Source organism: Perissodus microlepis, chromosome 19 (assembly GCF_051167445.1).
Source record: "Perissodus microlepis isolate ML-2025 ecotype Zambia chromosome 19, ASM5116744v1, whole genome shotgun sequence".
Classification (NCBI taxonomy): domain Eukaryota; kingdom Metazoa; phylum Chordata; class Actinopteri; order Cichliformes; family Cichlidae; genus Perissodus; species Perissodus microlepis.
The window spans coordinates 8,404,697-8,425,265 of NC_140479.1; the positions used below are offsets into that span (position 1 = coordinate 8,404,697).

At 46.4% G+C, this 20,569-nt stretch overlaps 1 protein-coding gene across 5 annotated transcripts in view; it reads right to left on the bottom strand.

Moving 5' to 3' along the window:
- LOC146365448 (AT-rich interactive domain-containing protein 1B-like) overlaps window positions 1-20,569 on the bottom strand; it is a 156,832-nt gene that overhangs the window by 28,667 nt on the left and 107,596 nt on the right. For all 5 annotated transcript variants that reach the window (XM_084915787.1, XM_084915789.1, XM_084915788.1 and 2 more), the window contains exons 5-7: window positions 20,045-20,342; window positions 8,509-8,595; window positions 4,529-4,702 (exon numbers count right to left, since the gene is read on the bottom strand). In XM_084915787.1, the coding sequence (XP_084771913.1) occupies window positions 4,529-4,702; window positions 8,509-8,595; window positions 20,045-20,342 (559 nt within the window). The remainder of the gene's footprint in view (window positions 1-4,528; window positions 4,703-8,508; window positions 8,596-20,044; window positions 20,343-20,569) is intronic.

Consider the following 20,569-nt stretch of genomic DNA (forward strand, 5'->3'; position numbering starts at 1 on the left):
GGAATGCAGATTACATGGCTACATGCTTGAGCTGCCAAGGACGGGAGCGTGGGCAGGCTGTGCACATGTGGCTGAACACAAATAAAAAAATTCAATAGCATTTTTCCTCTTTTCCTTTCTGTGAATGTGGTGGGAGTGAGCTGGGAGAGTGGGGCTTAGTTGGGGAGTGTGTCAAGTATAATCAAGCCGGTAATCATACTTTAGGAAGCAAGGATGTCTCTGTTTCCTCCTCGAATCGTTATGAAACTGCTTTACTTAATAAAATAACTGTAAGTCTTTTTAAAGCTGTTTAATCAGCTTTAGCACTTCAAATGTTTGACATCAGACGGGTCAATACAAACGCAAAAAACAGATTCCTTCCTTGTTTCACACAGCTCACTGTTACACTGCAGCTTTCATGTACAGCTTGGTGGGATGGATATATATATATATTTCTTTTTTTTGCAGCATCCCCTCTTGCCCGAGGCCCCCACATCTTCTACCAGCCACCTCAGCACCTTCCCCGGCAGGGTTTCTGAGCCTGAGCCGGGCTGGGGTGCGCCTTGGGGCTGCTGAGCTCCACATACTGTCAATTTCCTCCAAAAACATCCACTCGCTCCCTTAGGCATTGGCTTGAGTCATGGCTTTTTTCTTTCTTCTTCTTCTTTTTTTTTTGGCTGAATTACTCTGTGGCTCCAGCAAGGCACCAAGGCTTAAAAGTCCTGTCTGAAGCACGGTCATTACCAGTGGAGTGCTTAACCCCTGGAGGGGGGTATGTGGTGGAGGGAACTATGCGATGGGTGGGAGAGAAAGCAGAGCTGAGACAGTCTCTGAATCTTTTTCCTGTAATAGCATAATATCCTCCTCCCCCATGTGTGTGTGTGTGTGTGCTGTTCTCAACATGCTGCTCTGCACCGTGTCCAAGTGCAGGTCTTGGAAACAGCTGCTGAGGACATTTGAGTCTCGAGGAGAGCCTGATATCAGCTGAGATCAGGTAAACTTGGGATATAGCGGCCTTTCAAAGCACCACGATAAACACGGAGCAGCTTAAATGTTTGGACCGCCTCACTGCAACAGCTCTAACACACAGTCACAAACAGCAAACCTCTGGTTAGTGTTATCTGATCAAAGATCGCTTGAAAAAGCAGAAAAATATGTAAGTATTATTTGCAGAGAGGCCGTGTCCTCCGGCAGACTCATGTATCACATTAACTGTGTGCAGGATGGAGCTTATGTAGCTGATTACACGAGTCCAGCTACAGTCGTTTACCCGCGGATAACAAAAGCAGTCGTGTAGCCTTTAAAGTTACAGACACCAGACTGTTTTATGTATTTTGCTGAGCTACAAACTGCTTTAGTGTGTGTGTGTGTGTGTGTGTGAGAAATGGCTAAAAGACAAAATGCTGTTACCCATTACACACGGAAACACAACCTCTCCCAGCACAGAGGCCAAGAGAAACAGCAGAGCAGAGTTCAGGAACTTGGAGCTAGTTTCTGTGTTGGCTAATTTGCTGGTTCGCTCGGGAGAGGGAAGGGAAGCAGATGGAGCTGTCATTAAGAACAATGACCAGCAGCTGTCTGGCCTGTTCCCTCTGCTAAGGACCGGGGCCCTGGCTATGTCCTGGACTCAATATGAAGCCTTAAGATGAGTTTACATCAAAGTAAAAATAAGTCAAATGAAACATTATGATGTGAAAGTGCACGTAAGTGGTAATCTGAACTCGGCTGTTTACCTGTAAAAATAACCACAGACGGCCACAAAAGGAGTAAATTAGAGGGGAAGCTGAAGAATTACAGGCCAAGGGTGAATTAAGGGTGTTGGCTTTGGCTCTTCAGCAAGTTTGCATAAAGAAAACACCAGGATACCTGCACGTTTGCTATATCTGCATGCAAACATGAAGCACACATGTGCAGGTCTGAGCTGCTCCTTCTGATTTTGATGGAACATCTCTCCTGACGTCCAAGTGAGATTTCACGCTGATCTGCCTCCAGAGCTTCTCGCAGGCTAGACCGCCTCGCTGTTGCTCTCTGCTTACTTCATTTCTCTTTCTCCTCTCTGCTTACTGGGCTGTCAGCGCAGCCAAAGTCACATTAGGAGATAAGAGTGGGTGGAGAAGGAGGACCAAATACCAAACGCATTAGGGCTATTAATCAAGATTAACAAATGCGAGGGAGACGCCGCAAATTTGGAAAAACACACGCACGGATGGGTGCATTTATCAAGGTGACACATTAAAACACACATTTACCAAAAAAATACCATAATGTTTGGTCTGGTGTGGCGCCAAAGGCAGAAAACGAACTACAACAGCAGATGTCGACGTTTGCCGGCTGGCTGGGAGTTTCATGTTGGAGAAACAAGCGAGCGCAGAACGTTTAATTACACAAAGCGATCCAAACTTTTTTTTTTCCAGTTTTCCTGGAATCTGAGACTCGTCAGTTTTCCAATTTTTTGAAAAGAAAAATCTGAAGAAGCTTAGACTGATGGTCAGTGCAACTGGAACGCCACAAGGCTCCTCAGACAGGCCGAGAGAACGTGGTGGAACATCTGATTACTGCTCAGAGGCCAAAGAGACAATAAATACTCAGGAAGAGATGGATGTGGATTTCCTGCACTGATCACTGCACATTTATGTGACCTCAGGACGACATATGTACACACACAGCACAAAAAGAGATAAGAAAGCTGGCCTGGTGATCTAATATGTTATCAGGATCTTGATCATTAGTAAAACTACAGTAAAAGTAAGTCCTCTGCTTGACTAGGAAAAAACTGCAGATTGTAACTTTTTTTGCATTTGATGTGGCATTTGATGTACATGTGTATATATATATATATATATATATATATATATATACACATATATACATATATATACACACACATATATATATACATATATACACACACATATATATACACACACATATATACATATATACATATATACACATATATATACACACACATATATATATATACATATATACATATATATACACACACATATATATATACATATATATACACACACATATATATACATATATACACACACACACATATATATATATACATATATACATATATATACACACATATACATATATATACATATATATACACACATATACATATATATACACACATATATATATATATATACACACATAGATAATCTCTATGAGAAAGCAACAGCGCTACCAACCGAGCCACCCAGACACCAAACGTTAGGTATTCTTTTACCTCTTGAGATGTTTCTAGATGAATATTTCAGCTGTTAGCATTTGCCCTCTCATGTTTGCATGCTGTGCATTTTGCTCCAAAAAGCTTCTTCCTCTGGTTTTTGTGACTCATTCTTGCAGCCGTCTTGTTCTAAACTAAGCTCTCCAGTAAACATGAATGAACTGGTTCGTTTTATGCACAGCATGTGTCTCATTACAAGGCAGGCCGGTCCCCATCAGTGCGAGGGAAGCCATCGTTGCGATCGGTTAAAGGAACACGTTCAGCTTCTCTCTATGGACATGATAACCTACTGCAGGTGTGACACTGGACTGTATGTATTTGAAAGAAATGAAGCTAAAACAGATTCATTATGTTCAATTCTTTTAAAAAACGACTCATTTTTCTTTGAGGCTGATATTTCTCCAGATCGTGATTCAGTGGATGAAGCTCGTGACGTGTCAGCCGCCTCATCAGTCTGGAGCTCATAATCTTATCACGAGGAGGGCCAAGAGGTGTGTCCAGGGTTCAAGTGTCTCATGAATATAGCCTGGCTTTGAATGCCCACGATGAGACCTGCCACACAGGATGATAGAGGACTGTAACAGCTGTGTTAGACTGTAGGAAACAGCCAATGGAAACGCCTTTCAAAAGGACTCTTTTTGTATTCCTCATTAGCAGACTGTCTTTGACACCAGTGACACCGAAGTCAAGCCTGGTGTGACGGTGAGCGCGAGGCCAGCGGTAATCAAAAATGACAAATGTGGCTCTCCAATCTGGGGCCAAACTCCTCCGTAACCCCTCTGACTGGATGATAGGCTGGACTCGCCCTCCCAGCGGACCAGTCAGGAAGCAGAGGCTGCTGCACAAATGTGATGTCAGTTAGAGTCAGCGTGGGGCCTGTTAATGCTTCTCGTGATTATAATTCAGCACGAAGCCTGACAGCAGTCGCAGTTTTCTCTGCTTTTTTAAACTATCGCCTGAAAGTTAGACTCTCACGTTTGAGGCGTTCGTGCTCGCTCGACTTTTAACAGAGTTTCTGGTAAACTGACACGTGCTAAATATAGACTCGTGAATCAGCTCTTATGTCTTCGGCAGATTAGGAGCTCAGAGTAACGCGAAATTGCCAGTGTTAGAAAACATTAAACAATCATGATTTCAAGGCTTTTCCACAGCTGAGCCTGACATCCTGTTTTACAATTTCTCACCTTGTGAGAAAACTATGTGAGATCCTTGTTTCCTGTAATAATAAAGGACAAACAAATATTCCAAAATCTTCTGTTAATTTAAATGTTTTCAGACGATCACATTATAGCAGGCACCAACCTTGATGTCCAAACTGAGGTGCGTGTGGTCCGTAAGGGCCCGTGGGGCCACCCTGGGAGTACGGACCCACTCCAGAGTAGAGGGGGCCCCCTGGCGATGGGTGGGGGGACATGGGAGGTCCGGTCTGTGGAGAAGCAAACTGAGAGGCAGCCTGGTTCCTCTGCATGTTGAACCCTGAAACACAAAAACAGGCATGAAAGCAGCAGAACCAGCGGAGGATACGTCTGAAGCAGTTGTGTAAGTCGACAAAATGGGATATTTATTCAATTCCCTCGTGTAAAAAGAGCCGTGTTCTGATAACGACCCTAATCTTTTACCTCAGCGCTGGCTCCTGTTACTCGCAGATACACTTTGTGGAGTAATACGGCGCGGTCCAGACGTTAGACGGCGCATAAAGAAAGCAGCAAGCTGACACAGGCTCGCTCGCTCAGAGAATTTTAGCATGGGCAGAAGCAGAGGGTCAAGTGTATGCATGTTCTGAAAGACGCACGCAGCCGAGTCTGTGCGCAGGGTTGAAAAAAGCCAACCGTTTTTGTTCGAATCTTCACAGAATAGCTGGCGATTTGACCGCAGTTACTATGTTTTCCTAAACCGTTTTGTCAATAGATGTGTCAGAGCCTCTCAGGCCCAAACTCGCCCGCACCATTCAAATTGACATTTGGAGAGATCCTCGCCTGGGCTTCGCTCTTTCAAGCTGCGCCGTTGGTTTTTAAACCCACAGAAAGGTCTCCCGATCCACCGCGAATGTGGAAAGGTCGCCGGGCGGCCATTCAGAGAAAAGAGCGGTTGCGTGGGTGTGGAAACGAGCGTGTTCGGTAGGGGGATTGCAGATTAGGGCGTAAATGGATCGGGCCCGCTCGACTGTAAACTGTGATAGCAATCCGCTTTGCTGAATGGGCGCCGACTCTTTAGCGAGTTTGGGGGTTAGGGAAAAACGATAGAGTTGGAAAAGTGCAAGTTGACACTTGTATAATTCCTTGTTTCTGCTAAGAGAGCATGAGAAAATATGAGGAGAGGGAGATGGAAGTTTCACTGCATGATGGCTGTGTGCGCGCACACGCATGTGTTTGTGTTTCTCGGTGTGTGGGGGAGATAACAGAGAAAGAGAGCAATAAAAGTGTGTGTGTGTGTGTGCAGCGAAGAGATGAAGGCCAAGACAGAAAGAGAGGCAGTGAGAGAGAAAGTGTGTGTGGGAGGAAAGACAGTGTAACAGAGGGAAAGAGCGATCGGGGCCTGAAAGTGCTTAGGCTGCGAGTGCTGGGTTTAAGGAGCGAGGACATTATTGTAATGTTTTGCTTCCATTAGGGTAAGGGGATTCTGGGAGAGCAGGAGAAAAAATACAGTGTGTAATACCGCACTTTAAATTGCCTGGAAAATGGATGGGGAGAGGAACATTGTGCAGACAGTGCTAAAAGCAAATAACACATTCAAGGATTTTTCTGTCTCTCTGCTTCGTTCGCTCTCCACACTCGCACACAAACACACAACACGCACACAAACCTTTCTCTCTTTCGGGCAAAGTGAATGAAGCTCTCAGCCGGACAACAACAGGCGAGCGGCAGAGCACGCGAGAGAAAGGGGGGGGGGAAAGGGACATTCAGCGGATTTATGGAAATGAAGAGCGGAGAGAGGCTCTTAGGGAGGCAGCCACTTGAGCAAAGTGGGGCGTGCGTGTAGAGGAGGACGAGGGGGGGGCGGTGGGAGGTTTAATCCTAGCTAGGGAAACAGCAAAAACAACAGCCAACCCTGTTAACCTCGCCGTGTTTTCCTGGACTGGGCTGGGGAGGGCGTGAGGTTTACAGGCATTAGAGAGCAGCACTAAATTTCCGATTTGATTTCATCATGTTGGGAAATAACCTTTTACAGTGCCGCTCCCGCTCTCTCCGTCTTCATCTATCCACTCCTTCTGTCTCTCTGTGATGTTAACTGCTCTTTGGTGGGTGATAGAGAGGGAGCATCGCAGTAATTCCATTAAGGTTGCATCCCACTCTTTCAGGGTTTTTTTCAGTGTTGTGTGGATGCAGATTTTTTTTCACATGAGCAATTTTGCTGTTTTTAGTAATAGTTGAGAAGTGGCCATAATTGCTGGAAACAATTTTGCAGTTTGGCCAACACATGTGGCCTGCGGGTGAGCGTTCGTGTTACGAGCCTTTGGCAGCGAGTCGGGGCCAAAGCTGAAGTGGCTCCATCAGCAGAGCGCATGCTCGGGTCTGAATGAAAGACTTATCTCAGTGTTTACTGTGACATTTTTACACAACCGCAATTTTACCATAACAGTGAAGTTAAAACATGATGCTGCGTGTGTGTAAACTACATGAAGTGCAGAATATTTTAAACATATACAAACAAGTGTTTGTTGTTTTATTTGCATATAATATTAAAAACCTGATAAACCAGCAGGGACTAGAAAGAGGAACATGAAGGTTTCCTCCCACATTATCTTCTCTTCACTGGCTCCCTGTCAAATCCAGACTTCTTCTTAAATAGTCACGACTTAAAGACCTCGGAGTTTCGTATCGTCTTATTAGAGCTCTTCACTCTCACACTGCAGGCTCACTTGTTGTTTCTGGAGTATTCAAGGCCACGCCCACACGGCGTTTTTGGTCAAGGAAAACTGAGCTTTCTGAAAACGCTCTCCAAAGCGGATACATTTGAAAACGCTGTTTTCTTGTTGCAGTGTGGACAGCGTAACCGCAGGCTTTCAGAATCGATGACACATTTTAGTCATGTGATGCAGACATGTGACAAATTAAACTGAGACAGCGGAGGGCGTTACACAGCAGCTGTTTGACAGCCCTATTAAAGACTAATATCAGTCTGTACGTGCTCCACAGAGCTTTTCTTCAAATTCTTTAATTCTCACTCGCTTTTGCAACTTTGTACTTTTGTGTTACTCGCAGCAACAACTCCACCTCACTGTGAGTCCGTTTAAAAAACTCAGTGGAAAGTAAATAAGTGGCAGACAGAAATGAGGCAGGTCGAATCTGGAACGTAAGCGTTTTTGACCGTTTCAATGTGGACGCACAACTCTGTGAAAACGACTGAAAACGATAGTGTGGACGCGGTTTTCAGAGGAAAACGCTGTTTTCAAATGTATCCGGATTAGTGTAGACGTAGCCTAACAGTAGAATGGGAGGCGGAGCCTTCAGCTTTCAGGCCCCTCCCAGTTTGGACAGTTGGCCCTGTTCACATTTGTTCACCATCCTATGCATCCACTGGGTTGTCGCCTATCATAGAAGGTTAAGGCAGTATTTAATAAGCTTGAGCCAGCCTACTGTGCTCAGTGCCTGCAAGCTGCTTTGCAAACCACCTTAGTGTCGTGCAGCGTGATGCTTGTTGTCACGGATGCCTGCTCAGGTCTGGAGGTCTTCCTGCTGCTCTACCTGCCTACAGCTTCTCAGTTATGCCCATGGAAGAGCGAGGAGGTCTCCTAGAACAGAACCACGAATCACTGCAGAAGGAATGATCTTCTTAGAGACAAGCACTCACTATTGTGGTGAGTGGGAAATTCCCACAGTTCTTTCTCTGTCTTTTGTCTTTCTTTGTAGCTGTGTCAAATGACTTGTTTACATCTCTTTGCTAACATCTTAAACTCCAAGTCTTCATATTTCCTAAGAAAATCTTTCATTACAGTCGCTGGTTTCGTCCGTGGTGCACTAAGATATCGTTTTTGTCTTCTGTTTGTTACGGCCTCTAATCCTCCTGCACCGCTCGCCTGTGTTTCATGTAAAGAAAGAAATTATTTCTATTTCATCGTCCGCTTTGTAAGTATACAAGCTCTTCATCTGAGCCCGATGCACAATGTGGATTTTCTGTAATATATATTTCTGTACTGTACAGAGCATGTGTGCTAGCCACTAAATGTTTCTGTAAAACATCCTTAAACATTGGGTAAAACAACGATTCCAGTCCTTTAAGTTAAGCCTGGGGTAGCTGTGCCCCTGGTAGGCTGACTCACGGGCTAACACACACAGACATACCTCTCTCCTGAGCCATAGGTGAGCGTGTGATTGGCAGGTGACCTCCATCGGGTCCGTTTCCAGAGCTCTGCGGGGCCATGGCTGAACCTGCAGACACGGATGTGACATCTTTACCTGCTATGACGTTGTTGTTTTAAGAAAAGCTTTCACATTCAAAGAAAATGTTTAGTGTCATTTAAATTCCACTTTCTGCACAAAAACTGAAGGAAACAGAAACGGATTCATATTTGTTTTCTGTCTGCTTCAAAAGCGATGCAACAATTAAGCCCTGAAGGTCCACTTTTGTCTCAGACGCACAAAGTTCTCAAAAAGTTTTCTCCCGCTTGATTGTCGAATAAAAAAAAAAGAAAACAATAAGGGCTGCGTATCAAGCTGAAGGTTATTTTTTGACTGCCTTTGTTTCTTGAGCAGCGATTGATCAGGTCAGAGGGTCTGATGCCAGATTTAGCCTTTGCAGACGCACAGAGGGCTCAGCACAATTACTACACATGAAGCTGTTTGTGATTCACTATCAGCTAAATGACAAATGCACTTCCAGGAGACATATCAAGTCATTGGACCCCGTGCCACTTCCTTGTGTAAGCATTAAAGCTGCAGCGATCCCCTATAGAAAACCGGAGCCATTCCAGGAGCATCGATCAGGTGGTTGTGCGGGTCTTTGGGCTGCGCCTGTTCCATTGAAATCCAATAGCGAGTTGAGGGTCTGATTAGGACAATGGCAGACAGAGACTACGGCGGATTGATTTGGCCCAGAGGAAGGAGAGAGATGGCAAATTAACCTTTTATCTTCAAATTCAGGCTGGCGACGATGACGGGGAGAAAGGCGAGGAAAACTCGCCGCTTCTGTCTTTCTGTGGATAGGATGTGCAGCGAGTGACAGGCAGCGAGTGCAATCATGAGGGAAACATATGTTCTGTGATGACTATTGGTGCGTGTTTTCAAGATTACAGAGTACGGGCTGACCCGTCTCAGTGGGAATATATGGAGAAACTAAGTGTTTCCTCAGGATGACACATGATGAAGTACAAACAATTCTGTCGCTGCTCCCGAAAACTCACATTGAATATAAATCCCTTATTATAGAGGAAACACTTCCCATTATTCAATCACTCAGTAGAAAAGTGCTCTTTCCACAAGTGTGTGTGTGTGTGTGTGTGTGTGTGTGTGTGTGTGTGTGTGTGTGGGTGTGTGTGTGTGTGTGTGTGTGTGTGTGTGTGTGTGTGTGTGTGTGTTATATGTCTGTCCATAGCTGCGGTAATACATGACTGGAGGTGACACTCAATCCACATAAACAAACCCAATTAAGTCAACATAATTGCTTTGCATAAAAATACATAAACAACATTTCCATCCACCCCCCGCCTACACACACACACACACACACACACACACACACACACACACACACAGAAATACTTCCACAAACAAGTGTAAATAAACAGAGTCAACTGCACAAAGACATGCACGTGAACGCACAAAGCCACATAGGGTACGCAGTGAAACGTTCGCGCACACGCGCACACAAAGACCCCCTGCCTCACGCATGAATAGATCCAGCGGCGCTGCTTCAAAGAGAGAATATTCGATTAGTTAGTCTGTCACCGTGTTGCAGGAGAGAGGGGGAAAAGTTAGCACGCGAGTGTTGAAGCCACTCAGAGATAACGCTAAAAACACCGGCTGCACGCTTTTATGTGCCGGCAGAAAAAGACGAGAATACAGCAGCGCCAGTGTAGAAACACTCGATTCATTCACAGCTAAATGTACGCAAAAGAAGTCATTGTGTGCAATATTACAGCTGCAGCACTTTTAACAGTCTAATAACAGGATGCTGTCATAATCTAAGTGCATCTAACAACAACGTTTCTCTGTACAGCAACTCGACCGCCATCATCTCACGGTGATTCATACGGTTCTATAAATCACTGCCTATTGTATTTATATAGTGGTTGGAATAAAGAGTGTAGATAGAGCAGACTGCATGTTCTATTCTCCGTGTGCATCAGTGTACAGTTTATGTAGTAATGTGAAGGGTCACGGCAGGTTAGAGCCGGAGGAGCATGTTCAGCTGCAGTTCTGGTTTCCTCGCTTTAGATTGGCTGGTGGGGAAGACGAGGTAGTCAGCAGGAGTTCAGTGAACCCCTAAACTACGGAAGTCGACCCAACGATGGAGGCCGGCCTCGCTGTGCGTGTGCATGCCAGGCATGCCAGGCACCAGCTTTGCTGTCAGCCTCTGTTTGTTTGGATGGCAGAGCCTGTGTGTGTGTGTGTGTGTGTGTGTGTGTGTGTGTGTGTGTGTGGGTGTATGTGTGTGCACCACTACCAAGGTAGACCCAGGGAACGCTGCCCTGCATGCTCCACTACTCTCTCCACATACTCATGTAAACTGTCACCAGAGATGAATTAATGCAAAGACAAATGTGTGTGTGTGTGTGTGTGTGTGAGGAAGACCGAAAAATAAAAGAAGATCACCGACAAAAGCGAACTGCTGAACACGAGGCCTCAGCTCCGCCCGCTCTGCAGCAAAGACTAAACTTTGTGCACTTTATAATTATTTCACTACCAATTAATGTCCAAACAAAGCTCCTCTCGTCTCTTCTCACATTTTTTTCCCCCTCTTCCCCTCCTGTCTCGGCTCTCGTCTCTCCCCTCCTCGCCATCATTTTTAACAAGGTGCCATTAAATAATTACGTCCAAATAAAACAAACAGGCTCCACGGCGAGTTCTGGCACTTTTAATCCACGACATTAATAATTCATACGCTCAATCTTTGACGTGCAGCTCTTCCCCGTGTGCTGCCGAGAGATGGAAGAGAGAGCTAAATGTCAGCAGGAGCTCAAAGTATAGCTTCTCCGTGTCCGCAGTCTTCCCAGCTGTGGATGAAACTGTAAAACGAATGAAATGATAAAGAAATGACGGCGAGTTCAGGCGATCCTGGTAAACGTGTGTGTGATTTAACAACATTGTTTCCTCTTCGGTGGGAGAGACGGTGATTTTGAAGAAGAGCAGAATTCATGTGTTCATCTGCACGTGCTCCAAAAGTCTGGATGTTTCTCCTCACGGCTCTGTGACGCTACAGCGGTGCAGCAATATCTCTCATCCTCCACTTTCACCCACTCATCTGCAACTTACACTCTCACAAAGAAATCAGCTCCAATGAATAAAAAAAGGCTTGTTTATCAAATCACTTTAAAGGTTCAGAGTATCAAAGATGGATCGGGCTCTTATTTTTAATTCTCTGTACTTTAATTCTTTTAGACTCTTCTTTGATTCCTGCCTTCAAACACGACTCATTCATAAGAGATCTGACTGCACCTGCGCCACTGTTTGTCTTTAACTCTGACCCTCGGGGCTTTAAAGACTTCACGCCGATTGTGCCGACGGAGAAAACACAGAACCTGCGGCAGGAAGAACCAGGAGAACTCTAACACGGGGATGCTCTTTGGAATGCGGCGGAAAAGTCGAATAACTGTAATTTCCTTTTTCTGTAAAAAGCCACTTAGCAAACACATCCATTTTTGACTCTTTCCTCATGATACAAGGCAGCCGAGCCAAGAGTAATGGGAGTTCAGTGCGTTTTTGGAGATAATGCTCCTCGCTAAAACCCAATCCACGTTTTAAATTTCTCTTCCACGAGGACTGTTGAGGCAACCCTGAGTCTCCTTTGAAGAGAGGGAGTGTGGTCTTTGAAGCTTTTTTCATCAGGGTTTCAAACACAAATGCTGCTGAAGTTCAAAGCCGAGGGAGAGCACTTGTGGCCATATTTCTGTTTTGTTTTCAGGGCCCTGGAAATATAAAGCTTAGGAGTTATTCTGCATGTGTGTGCGTGCGTGCTAATGAAGTCAACCTGAGATTCAATGAAAAAGCTTTTAATAATTGCCAGAGAAAGAGCCGGTGCATTAGCAGACGTGTGTGCACGCTTGCACGTATCAGCCACGACATTAAAACTGTGTAATACTAAAAGGAAGGAGCTCAGACCTGCAGCACCTTTGAGGTGGGGGTTACTGGTGTGGATCAGACTTGTGCACATCCTGCAGATGCTCGAGTGGATTGGGAGCTGAGTCAATAGCTTGGGCTTTTTGCCATCCATCTCCATCTGGGGGTGGGGGGACGGGGGGTGCTGCTTGGCCTGCTACAATTTTAAGGTGCACGTGTCAGAGAAGCACCCGCCGAGTGGCACTGAGACCATCACTGTTATTCACCGCTGGTGGATTTGAGGTTGTGGCCGCTCGGTGCGTGGACACACACACAAACACACAAACACACGTCCAAACTGTTTCTTACAAATAGCCGACCCCCGGAGCAGCGAGGGCTATTTTTGCTAAAGTGAGGTAACTGTGTTGAGCACTAATAGACTGACACAGAATACAGAGAAATGGCTGCTTCAGCAGCATCTCTTAATACAACCCTCAGGCTATAAATGCACACACACCTGCACCGCCCTGCAAACACACACACACCCAGGTAATATCCCCTATTTGCCGTGTCTTTAGGGGAAAGAGGCAGATAAACAGCGGGCTCCAATAACGGTGGTTTAGATCTCAATGGGTGCGAGTCAATGCCTCTCCGAGCCGGGGGCTAATGTCAGTTAACACTCCCTGTAGGGGACAAACGCAGGCCTGCAGTGGCTCGCAAAACAAGCCCTCTCCCAAGATCCTCATTACTTCCAACGCTGAGCAGCAACTGTAAGTAAAGCAAAAGTGCAGCTTAAGCTAAAAACATAGCGAGCGGGATGCGGGGGAGAGAGAGCGCGAAGGAGTGGAGAGAAAGCAAGAAAATAGGTGTTGGGGAGGGAAAATAATTGCACACTGTGCTCCGGTTAGGGGTTTCCAGTCGGACAGAGTTAGAATGGGATTTCTCTAAATGGCTAACGCAGCAAGCAGGTGCTGTTTTTCCCCTGTTTTGGCCGACGCTGTGCTTTGTGAATATAATGCTTGCAGGGAGCGCGTTTAGCCGTTTCACTGCGAACACGAGCAGCCTTCAGGATGACAACAGACAGACAGGGAATAGTTGGCTAGATGGCAGCGGTTGTGCTGCTAGTGGTGATGGATGAAGAAGAATAAAAGGAGGACAAATTCAGAGAGAAAGAGCTGGAGGAGAGATGTGGAGAAATAAGAGAGAGGAACCGAAGCAGAAATAAGGATGGAAAATTCAGCCTTGTTCCTCGGTGGGAGTCCTGTACCACAGCAGCGCTCTGAGCCAAGAAAGCAGAGACAAACAGAGATGGGGAGGAAAGGGTGGGGACGAGGGAACGCGAGACACAAGAGGGAACATGAGAGAAGGCGAGCACGATGAAAATAATGAGAGAAAGAGAGAGGGACAGGGACAGCCAGCGGCGGTGTTCCCACCACGCAGCCTCTCAGGGAGTGGTGCGACTGGAAAAGTTGCCCAGCAAAACACACTCGCACAAAAACTCGCCCCCACCCTTTTACCCATGCTTTCTTCTAATAACGTGCACCACAAGCAGATGGGACATCAAGCTATGGCTGAGCACCCCTGCAGAGCCTGCTCTGGGCTCATGGTTTGCAGCTTTTTGGGGAAGTCATTTAACCGCACGTCCACCTTTTTGCATGCAAGTAAGCGCTCAGGTACCTTTGGGGCATCGCTGCTTAACCTCTGACCCCAGAACAGGAAAAAAAACAACAACCATCTGTGGTCACTGCCATAATTACAGATTTAAAAAAATAACCACAGACTAGGCCGCGTGATGATGTAAAGGCAGGAGTGGATATAAAGTATTTTTCAGGAGATTCACATATGAAAGGACCCTCGAGGTAACATACTGGACAGATCTGGCCTTCCCTCTGTCTATCCCTCCTTCCCCTCTCGCCTCCCCTCGCCCTGACCTCTCTGTCCTTTTCTGGGCCCCAGAAGCTCTTGAAGCGAAGCGCAGATAAACAGCTTAAACTCGCCCGCAAGCTCCAATCACCTTATTAGAAGAAAATAAAAACTTGGAGGGGCTGAGGAGAGATGGAAGAGGGAGGAGGGAGAGCAGGCAGACACTGTTAGCGGGACCTCGGAGGACCTTGGTGGAAACACAAAGAGTATTTGTGATCTTGTGTAGCAGACAGAGCGAGCCGGCCTGTGCAGGAGTGTGGATGTCCTCTGTGTCAATTAGTAGCTGCACAAAGTGAAAAATATTGCAGTTTGGCCTTCAAAAGCAGCCGGGCACACAGACACAGTGTGCATACTTACAGCCACTGTAGTTTTTTTGCATCACTTTTTTTTCCAAGTGGTCAATTATCCCAACAAGACAAAGCTTTAATAACACATCATCACCTTCTATTTCAGCAGCATGAAAGATTCATCCCAAGTTTCTCTGACACCTGAATGAATTATTAGAGGTGCACATTCACTGCAGAATACGAGACCTTCAGAGTTACTGTGAGGGATTCATCGGAGCAGACCCTCTCGGTTCTGTGAGGTTTTGCTATTTTGTGGCGGATTTAAAAGGTCAGGCCTGTCTGAACGTTTTCTGGAACACGGTGACCTGACAATCTTCTGCCGGGCATCTTTTGGTTTGAATCTGCGGAGGCCTCAAGGACAGAGTGTGGGGAAGGAATAATAAACGTGCGTGCTGAAACATATGTGCTCATCTCTAATCACCTACAGTGGATATCAAATATTTCTATGTCAGATTCTGTGTTGTCTCTTCAGTGATCTTACTAAAGAAGACAGCCACACATTTACATCCCCAACTCCAAGGTAACAGCTGGATCTCTGACACATCTGGAAATGCTCCATCAGTGCTAAAAGGTAGATACAGATTTTAGAGCAACATCTGCTTCATCCAGACATCTTTCAGGGAGGCCCTTCATATTTCAGCAGGACGATGCTAAACCTCCAGAACATCTGCAGCATCGTGAAACCAAAACCAGACAAAGAAGATCCAGGAAGCCTGAGCAGCTCGAATCCCACATCAGACAACGGGACGACATTCCTCTGTGAAAGTGCAGCAGCTGCTCTATGCTGTCACAGACTGTAGGAAGCTGCAGACCTGTGCAGACTTTTAGAGACATGCTGCTGCCATCAAATTCATATTTTCTTAATATAGTTCATTTTTGCACTTTAATGCATCCTGGGGATTTTGCATTTTATAGTGTTGCAGCTTTTTTGGAATTGAGGTTGTACACCAGGGGTCCCCAATCCCAGTCCACGAGGGACGGTGTCCCTGCAGGTTTTAGATCTCACCCTGGGTCAACACACCTGAATCAAATGATTAGTTCATTACCAGGCCTCTGGAGAACTGAAGACATGTTGAGAAGATAATTTATCCATGTAAATCAGCTGTGTTGAATCAGGACACATCTAACACCTGCAGGGACACCGGCCCTTGTGGACTGGGATTGGGGACCCCTGTTGTACACACATGATTTTTGCAGTCTCCTTCTAATTGAACGTCCAATCAGGTCCAAAGGCAGAAGAACAGTGTATTGTTTGCATATGTGGTGATTGAAGAAATGCTCCCTTCATGTCACTCACTGTCTGCACACCAAAGGAAAGCAAAGAGGAATCGGAGCTGTGTTTGTGTGAAGTTTGATACGTATCAGATGCAGTCTGGTAATTAACATGTCTTCAGCTCGTTGTTTGGGAAACACGACAGTCAGCCTCATCCTGACAGGAAGTGACGCCACACTGACAGGCTGCCAACCTGGAGACAACCTGTCACACCAACCTGTGCATGCACACAAGCCTAAAAGCAGCCGCTGCGTTATCCACAACTCGAAATCTGCAGCAAATGCGAGTTTTTAGAGCTTTAAACATGCACATAAACGATGCAGCATGTCTGATGGATTCTGGGGCTGCTGGGGTTTTATTAACATAGAGACTAGTCAGCGAGCATTTTAAAAACTCTGCTCTTCTTCTGGATGAACTCAGCTCTCCTTCCCACAGCTAAGAGTCAGCTTTGGAAGCTTTAACACTGGCGTTCCCATTCCGCCACACCATCCATCCGAATGAGAGAAAAATGTCTGCCCGCCTCGTCCCCAAAGTCTCATATAGGGAGAAAAATATTCTGAAGATGCTCTGAATTGCTTCTGAGACACTGGGAGGAAGGAGATTTGTGTGTGTGTGTGTGTGCATACAAGGTAGAGGAAGAGGAGGTGGAGGTTGGCGGTTGAGCAATGTGATTTCTGCTTGACTGTCACAAATCTAGCGCAACAGGAAAATCAATTTATCCCTGTGTGTGCCTTTTTGGCTCCGGGAGAGAATCCAAATAGCAAGGCGAGGCCCGGATAATGTTACAGTGTATTGGATTTGCTTCATGGAGAGAGGGAGAGAGGGAGAGAGAGGACAAAGAACAGGAGAAGCGAGGAGACGAGGGAATCACAGGCGTGCTGCGGAGCTTCGACAAGATAGATTTGTGCAAGTGTATGGGTGTATGATAGGCTGGCAATCTGTCAGTCTCCACCTCTTTTCACCCCGACTCCTTCTTATTTTCTCTCACACACACACGCGTGTGCAGATGACACCGTCAGTCATCCGAGCGAGCGTATATACAGAGGTGATTTATGTGTTCAACAATATATGTAAAGTCAAACCATGAAATCAAGTTTTTATAGGTATTCGTGTTCTTATGTGCAGCTGTGTGCGCTCACTCCGGTGTTATTCTGCTGGTGTGTGTGTTTGGCAGCCAGGTGAAAGGATGACATAATGAAGTTGCTCTCCTCCGACCGTTGTCAGGGGTAACGTGCGTGCTCATCCATGTGACGTGTTGCATCAGTCCACCGAGTGGGGCCGACAGGTGACAAATAAACACGGGGCACATGCATATGTGCATGCACGCACACACACTCGAACCTACTTTTTTATATTTTTGTGAATAACTGCACACACTATATAGACCACGTAGAAAGATGAGTGTATTCCAGACCTGCATTCTTCCTAATGGCCAGCAGCTGGCGTCAGCACAAGTCCAGCTGTTTGGAAGTCTGTGGAACGTGGACCCTTCAGCTGCTTTTACGTCTTACTCACTGCAACATGTCGCTAATTTCAGTCAGAAGGAGAGCTGATCTCATTCTGTCTGCAGTAATCTGTATTTGATTGTGTTGGGACGTCACACAGCAGAGAGCAGGCTCAGTGTCCACAGACACAGCATGATAGACGGAGCTGAGGATGTGCATCAGCTGACCATCAGCTGATCTGTAGGTACTATCAGCTGAGTCCCTGAGTCCTCCTTCCTGCAGTTTCAGATGTGACGACCAAAGTTCTCTCGTGTGATGTCAGGGTAGCTACGTCCACGTAGCATCATGACACAATGTGCTGACATATACAGCACGCTTGTAAATAATTTAATAGGACGAAACCATCAATGCCAGCAGTGCACACTGACGTCAGCCGAGGGATGCAATTTATAAGCGGCTGCGATGTTTCCGCTGACAGCAGCCCTAATGGAGCAGAATGGAACAGAGCAACAAGTCATGTTGTGTTGTGACTTCTTGAGTGGAGCTGAAACTACTGCAGACAGGTTTTTCACACTAATTAAAGTGTTTATTAATGCTTGTGTTTTGTTGTTTTTTAAAGGGCACTACTTTGAATATTAAAGAGCACGATTTGATGGCACCGGAGCAACACTCCGGGAACAGCGCTCCCCTCTACATAAACAGATCCGGGCCTCTGCGCTCATCTCTCCTCGCCGACTTGCTCCGAAATAAAGAGCCAACGTTCGCTAAAACGTCCCAACTTGTGACAAAGTGTTAGAAACCCGGGCGTTAGTAATCAGATGTGTGCTAACCACATTAGTTCTCCCGTGTCTCTGCGAGGCTGGCTGCTCCTTGATCTAATCCAAACTGATTGTAGTACAGCCTCTAAAACACGCCAGATGTTGCTCACTGCTCCACGCTTTATCGCCGTTTATTTGGCACAGGGAATATTTTTGAATATTTTCTTATTAATCACGTCCCAGCGATCAGTTTCGCTTCCCATCTTTGCCGCTTCACTCCGGATTCTCGTCATGATTCTTGGCACGCGCGCCTGGAAAACCACTGTCCCAGTTTTTCATTAGCGTCAATCACTCCGGTAAGCGGCTGTGAGGGGAACAGCAGGGGGAGGAGGAGGTGGCGGCGGGATCTCGCTCAAGACATTTCGCCCCGCCTCGTCAGAGTGACTGACGGGTCCGAGACATGCCGATGTGCCGGTCAGCCGGTCAGCTGTGAGGAGAGGAGGCGGAATGACAGCGAGGCCGCGCGCATGCTCGCGCGCCTGTTCCAGGCAAATCAAATCCACACTCTGTGTTTATCTAAATGGTTATGTGCTCTGCTATGGCCTCGGGAGACAGACAGGCACACCGTGCATTGTCTGATAATCCTGTTGGTGCCTTGTTTAGCCTGCCATATCTCAGATAAGGCTACAAATCAGATGGGAGGTCCTCCACTACCAGTCGCTCTCAATTCATTAAGGCTCCGAGTGGATGGGAAATATCGCCCGGACGTGGATGTCGGATCCACAGGTGGAAGGAAGACGGACGTGATTAAAATTCCCCCGCCATGTAGGGACGCGTTTCTACAACGCTGTGATCAAAGACTTAACAAATGTCTAGTGTGCTAGGACAAAAACTGTGCAGGAAATGAACAGGACATATTCCTATGCCGTAATATTCCTCAGCACTGTGAATTATGAGTTCAAATGTGCCCGAGATATCAAAGTCTAGACGTGTGGGATTGATATTATTTAGTCTTCTGCTGCAGCTTCATCCCGACTTCTACCCGGCAGAATGAAAATTGATCTGGATGGATTACATGCCGAGTTGGAGACGAGGGGAAAAAAGAGATGCTGTTAAATAAAGATGTTGGCAGATTTATGCGACGGGTTATCGGCGCCACTCTGAGAAAGAAAGGGGTGAAACTGCTCTTCAAACACCTGATAACCATCTTAAACAAAGACGCTGATTAGGTTCACGTTTTTGATGCGAAAGCTTTATCCTCACCTTCAAATGGCACGCTGTTATTTGTGAAATCGCGGTTCCGCTTCGGGGTCAGTTTTCTACATGACCTTTTTAAAATCCTATTTAAAAACAAATGAAAACAGCAGTATCAATGTAAAGGTCAAGCAGAGAGGTGGGCGTGATGACTGGGATTTTCTCCAAGAAGCAACAAGTGCAGTGACGGAGCTGCTGTAAAGATGCTGCACAGAAAAAACCCAAACGGAAACATCTAAACACGATCCTAGCCACGCCCCAATCAGTGATGTCACAGCTGCTCGTCTTCATCAGCTGTCAAAGTGCGCACGCCCGGGTCGTGTTTTGACAGTTTTTTTAATTTGCTTTCCAACAACAGCCTCGTTTGGTGGCACAAAGCAATTTCTCTTTAAGCTGTAAAGCAATTTTAGGAAATTTCCCAGGGAATCCAAGACGGAGGTACAAGATGTAAAACGTGGCGTAGCGTCTGCTTTCAGCTGCAAATCCTGTCAGTGACAGTTTTGTTTGTTTGCAGTGATTAAACTAATACAATTATCAACTCTAAGTTGCACATTTCATCAAGATGAGATTAGATTATCAGGATATGGATGCACGTACTTTTTCGGGCTCTAATGGGAACCCTACCTGGTGCAGAGGTGTTGGCAGAGGGTCCGCTGGCAGGTGAGATGGGGCCCGAGCCCGAGCGGGACTGCTGGGACTGAGTGGAGCCAGCCGGAGAGCCGACAGGGGACGGAGAGGGCCCGCTCCTCTGGCTGGGGAGGTGGGGGGAGGCGTGAGGGGAGAAGGGGGACTGTCCCTGGTTACCGGTGCTTCCCTGCTCCCCTTGGCTACTGCTGCTGCTGCTGGAAGAGCCCCCGGCGCCAACGGCCGAGCCCAGGCCAGCCTCCCCGGTGGGGAGGTCGTCGATGGAGCCGGACAGATCCTGGAACAGAAGAAAAGACTTCCAGTGAGTATTTAAAAAGCTCGCTCGAGCATTTGATGAGAGCTGACGTGCAGCAGGTGGCAAATGTAAATGTAAGCTTCAGCGAGCACAAAAGTTTCCACCTGCGTGTCAGAAACGCACAACTGTGCTGCGAAATCCTCCTTTACAACAAAAAGTTAACAATGCAACATATTTCACAGGATTTCATAAGGTGGCAGAGGTTAAAA